This window comes from Belonocnema kinseyi, chromosome 10, assembly GCF_010883055.1.
Source record: "Belonocnema kinseyi isolate 2016_QV_RU_SX_M_011 chromosome 10, B_treatae_v1, whole genome shotgun sequence".
NCBI lineage: Eukaryota > Metazoa > Arthropoda > Insecta > Hymenoptera > Cynipidae > Belonocnema > Belonocnema kinseyi.
This window is the reverse complement of record NC_046666.1, coordinates 64,541,879-64,547,441: the sequence shown is the minus strand read 5'-3', so window position 1 is coordinate 64,547,441 and position 5,563 is coordinate 64,541,879. Positions and strand designations below refer to the sequence as shown.

General features: G+C 29.4%; 1 protein-coding gene across 1 annotated transcript in view; it reads left to right on the top strand.

The window, feature by feature from the left end:
* Nucleotides 1-1,643: 1,643 nt before the first annotated feature.
* Nucleotides 1,644-5,563, top strand: part of LOC117181172 — a 4,692-nt gene continuing 772 nt past the window's right edge. Inside the window, exons 1-2 of the mRNA XM_033373740.1 lie at nucleotides 1,644-1,698; nucleotides 1,974-2,118. Of these exons, the coding sequence (XP_033229631.1) occupies nucleotides 1,644-1,698; nucleotides 1,974-2,118 (200 nt within the window). The remainder of the gene's footprint in view (nucleotides 1,699-1,973; nucleotides 2,119-5,563) is intronic.

Sequence of the window (5,563 nt, the reverse complement as noted above, 5' to 3'; positions counted from 1 at the left end):
GCTCTATGGAACTTGGGCGAGGTGTCTTACACAGTCTTAAACAGTAAACAATTTTCAATGTGGTTTCAATGTGGCTCTTTTTCTGCCGCTAGACTAGTGTTACCCCTTAAAGGATTTCAAAAGATTTGAAAGATTTCAAGGGATTTGAAAACATTTTAGAGTAATTGCAAAGTATTTTATAGAATCACGACAATTATACAAAACTTAACAAGATTTCCAAAGCTTTTAACAGATTTCGTAAGATTTCAATGGATTATGAAAGGTTTTATGGTATTTCGAATAATGTTAAACGATTACCAATTTCAATTTCAATGACTTAGAAATATTTTTAGAATTTGAAGAAATTACCTAGTACAATTTAACGGAGAGCGTCAATTTGGTGATGGATTTTACAGTAATTTCCAGGAGTTTAATCAGATTTTATGGGATTTCAAGAGATATGGAAGGATTCTGATAGAGGTTTAACTATTTTAAGGGATTTGAATGATTTAAGAACGATTTCTATGGATTACTAAAGATTCTAAGGACTTTTCACAAAATTTAAAGGACTTTTATATAAAGGTTTTTTAAAATTAAATTTGGAAGATTTCAAGCAATTGTATGTAGTTCACGGAATTTCAATAATTTCTAAGGGATTTTAAAGAGCCTTATGGTTTATAGGATTTTCAACGAATATATAACATGATAAAACAGAAATGGCACAAAATAATAATTTGATGTCTATAACAGCATCGAGAGTCATTTCTATAGCTAAAATCTATTTTAATTAGCATATTGAAAATAATAATGATAAAAAGGAGGAAACTTGCGTAGGAAATTATGTGTACTTCACAGAATACCGCCACCCCAAGAAAGGATTATTAAAAAATGTTTCTAGTCTAACACTGCCCCCACCCATTGAAAAATAGTCTTATGTAATTAATTTAAGAAACAGAAAACGTTTTTTATAAAAACATGGTCAAAAATGTTATTAAATTGAAATAGCTGTTAATCTCAAATAGGCTGAAAACGTCAAAGGTTTCTAAATTTAAGAAAGGTCGCACGAGCTCTTCTAACGAACTGCGTTCAGAAGGGCCCGTCAAGGTCGCAACTCCCGAAATGATCGAAAAAATTCATAAAATTGTGATAGAGGACCGCAGATTAAAAGTAAGTGAGATGAGATGAGTATGTACGCAATATTTTACATAAACATTTGAGCATGTAGGGCACTGTGATAGGTGGGTGTCGTATTTGCCAACAGTCGATCAAAAATCATCGAAAACGCACCTCCCCATAGGTCGGTCGTTGCGATAGCTAACATCAACGAATTTAGTGACCTTGAAAAATTTGTGGATATGGTGCTTTAGCTCGGGTTGAAAAAATCTTTCGTGGAGCTGTGTAATCATCGTGTCATACCCCTGCTTTTCTATACGAAAAATAAGATTGTTTAAGCTTGTTTACCTAATATAAAATTATAGTTCATATCAAAGATCTATTATCAAATGTAAATATCTTAGAAGTGTAAGCGTAAAGTCTGTTATCTATAAAATAACAGCTATACTATATCGTAAAATATATAATTAAGCGCCAAGATATTATTTTGTTAAACTGTTAAACAAATTCTTAATCAATTAATTAATCAGGTTTTCATCTGATGGCAAAAAATGACGTTCGTCTGTACTCTCGTCATCAACTTGGCTATTACCCTTAGTTCTATTGGTAAATATAATAATAATTAAATATATCTATAACTTAGAGAATATTTTTAAACTTTCCGGAAATTAATCATACTTTTGAATACCCTTTGGGCATTGAAATTAGCACTTTCAAATTATCTAATAAATTACTGAATATTATATACACCACAGCCACTGCGAGGCTAATTTTTATTACAACTGAAAACTGTACTGAGTTTTGCTAACTTTAAAGGATCGGTGTTTTTTTTACATGAAATACAAACAGTAGAAATTTTAATACTTCCTTGTTTGTTGTAGACTTAAGTTCACAGTTTGAATGTCTATCTAATGGAGACCCAATTCCTGATGTTCTTCGTGGTGGGCCTTCTAATTCTTCACAAAGAAATTATCTGCGTGAGACGCCTCTTCCACATAACGAATCTCCTATTCTTGATAGGTCCAGGTCTCCTGCTGCCATGTGTTCTTCTCTTGCCCTTTGCATGATTTCTCCTACAATTATTTCTTTTTCTGAAGTATGTAGATATACAATTGATCAATTTAGATTTATGCGGATTATTTGGAATGTGAGTCCTCATCGGATATTTGAATTTCGAGAATACATTTTTCCTACCGAAGCACGGGTTAAAATAAAAACGAAAGGCAATTCGTTTAGACCTATTCCAATACAAAAACAATTCGTTTTATCAACATCCGATAGTAATGTATTTGCAATATTAAAGACTAATAATGTTCTTGCTGGAATACATAAATCAGCCAATGGGTGTAAATGACGGGCGAAAATAAACATGGAATGTGGCAAGGTTACCCAATTGACACGAGAAAAAATCCAAGAAATTCCAGTTGGTGAACGCCGTCCAGTCTTGTTATATTATAGAATAGAGTATGTAAACTTATAATAGAGTATGTAAACTTTAATCCTTACCACAATTAATTTAATAGAAAACATGTAAAAATAGAATATAATGTTTGGGATTCGAAACTGAACTAAAATTTTTTATGTAACTCGTTATGCTTCATATGAAAAGTGGTAATATCCATCTTGGTTGTAATGTTGTATAGTAGGAATCGTCTATATGGTTGTAGTAATGAAATATAGTAGGAATCGAATATATTGTTTCTATTTCTATTACTGTAGTATTCTCCAAGTTCGCGGCTTCACCTCAGCTAGAACTCACCTCAGCTAGAACTCACCTCAGCAAACTAGTAAAATGTGCGACTACCTGAATTCATTTTTCAAAATGACTCGCAAATATATTTTAATTTTTTGTGTAATTAGTTTTAAAGGTGAACTAAAAAAATAAATGGAATTGTTTAGAAATGCAATTTTGAGTTTTAAGTAAAATATAAAATAATAATCATTTATATATTTCATTTAAAATCATTATATGATGCTTTTTATGTTGTTATAATAAAAAGGCAACAGTTTATGGTTCTCAAGGATTTAGTCTTCCACCCATGCGAAAAACTGTTGAAATTTTAAAAAGACTTCTTATATTCCTAGTGGGCGAGAATAATTTTAAAAAATTGAATTACCTTACAAGAAAATTAATGAGTAAAATGTGTTTTTCGGGATGCTTTTTGGAATTTAGTGCAACCATTTTTGCAAACAAATCCACATTTTGTAAAGAAATTTTGATTATTGTAAATCCTTACAGTTTAATAATTCTAAAAAATGTTAAATTATGTGTTTTCTAATAAGAAACTTTCAAAATTACTTAATTCAAACTTCGAGCGTTGAAAATTAACCAATTTTAAACTTTGTTCAAAAATCAAAGGATTGTTAATTTAGGATCTTGAACCTTAGCCTCTAAAAATAATTCATTTTTTAATTATGCATCATGATGATCAGGATTTATTACACAAAATTAATCAGTAAAAAATTAACGACAAAGCATTTCCATGTCCAGGGTACAACTTTATGTGGCTTTAAGTTGGAAGACAATCTTTTAAGAAGTCAAACTAACGTATAAGAACAAAAAATAAAGTAATGTTGAATGGAAAATATTTAAAATGAACAAGTTGAAACTAAGCAAAGTTGAAAATATAATAAATCTATACCTTGTTTAAGACTGAAAACAACTTTAATTGCCTAAAATTGTAATATTGAAACATTTTTATAATCAAACACTTTGAAATTGCCATGATTTTAAGTAGATTAAAATTTTTCTTCAACTAAAAATGTTTAAATTGTTAATTATACTTTTCAAAATTTAACGAATTATATTTTAATCACAAAATTAAACATAAGAAAAGTAAAAATTGACATTTCAGGGCTCAAAGGGAAAATGTACAGCTATACAATTTTAATCGTTAAAAATGAGAGAAATAATTGAATTACTAATGTCTTAACTAATTCTTGAAATCTAATCAAATTTGTTGGAAATTCAAGTATTTGATTTTTTCATATCTTTTACTATAAATCGGAAAATTTTCAGATATTATACTGAAAATTCAATTTTATTGAAATTTTTAAGAAAATATTATTATTCTAAGCCTTTCAATTCATTTTTTTTTAGGTTTAGTAAGAAATTTGCAATATTTTGGAATTCAATTTCCAACGCCTAATTCTCAATCTTGAAGCTCGAATTTGAAAAAAAAATTTTTCATTTTTTTATTGTTTTGCAGTTTTTCCATGAAAATCAGACAATTTTTAATTGATTTTAAATGTAAGCCAAACCATTTAGAATATTTAAATCTAAAATTATAAAATATCAATCTGTCCACTGAAGCTTTCAATATGAAATAAAAAAATTTTTCAATATTTAATCGTGCAATTTTCCTGAAATTTTTAATTTTTGAATTTGACACTATTGAATCGAAAGGATTTTAACTTAAAATGATTCAATCATGAAGGGTAGTTATAGAAAATTATTCTTTGATATAAGTAGTCAAATCCTCAATAACAAAAAATTTACAACAATTTAAAGAAACTAAGTAATTTTTCACCTTCGTTAGAGTTCGATCGGGCTCGATTGATTTTTAAATTTAGCTAGCCTATTAAATAAAGCCCCTGCATAAGTTCATATACAGGTGGACACACTGGTGCTTACCAAGAAGTACGCAACTCGTCTTACACGCTAATGCTGTAGGGTTTGGTCCAAGGAATCTAATTGTGACCTTGATTTTGTTCCTAAGGTCATTTTTGAAGTTCGTGTCAAGGTCAAAATATTTTATTAAATAGAAAACCCTATTTTTTATTCCGGAAATTAAAGAGCGGAAAATTTTACATTCAAATACATATTTTAACCTTGTGTCAAAATGACATTAAAAATGAGTTAAAAAAATATGCTGACCTTGACACGACCTTCAGAAAATGTAGGCAATGTCAAGTTAAAGTTTACACATGTAGTATTTCATTCACTTTATTTGAAACATATCCTGTCTATTCATAACATACCTTTTTTATGCAGTAAAAATAAGCGTTAATTACCATTCACTCTTTGCCCACTGGAAGCGCAGAATATTATTACTATTTTATAGTATCTGTCACTCAGCAGCCATTCTATAATGTTATTAACACAGAAAAAAATGACGTTTACTTCTTAGTTCACATGTCATTATTAATTATTCATTATTAATTAAACACTTTTATGATTTTAAATTACTATATAAGATAACCTATATTGTTTTGACACTTACACCCGTTTGAAGTTTCGAATGCAACCATGTAAACTATCATAAATTTGATCCGAAGATGCACGGACTTGACCGAATGGCCGATCCGAATGAAACTTTAAAGGCGCGAAATATGAAAATACTCCTGTATAATGGCTTCTCTCCTGTTGTTGTGCAATTCGGGTAGCATTTAACTCGCCATGTATGTAAGCCCCAGCGTGTCCACCCTGGATATGTATATGTGTGTATTTCTGTGTGTATTTATATGCATA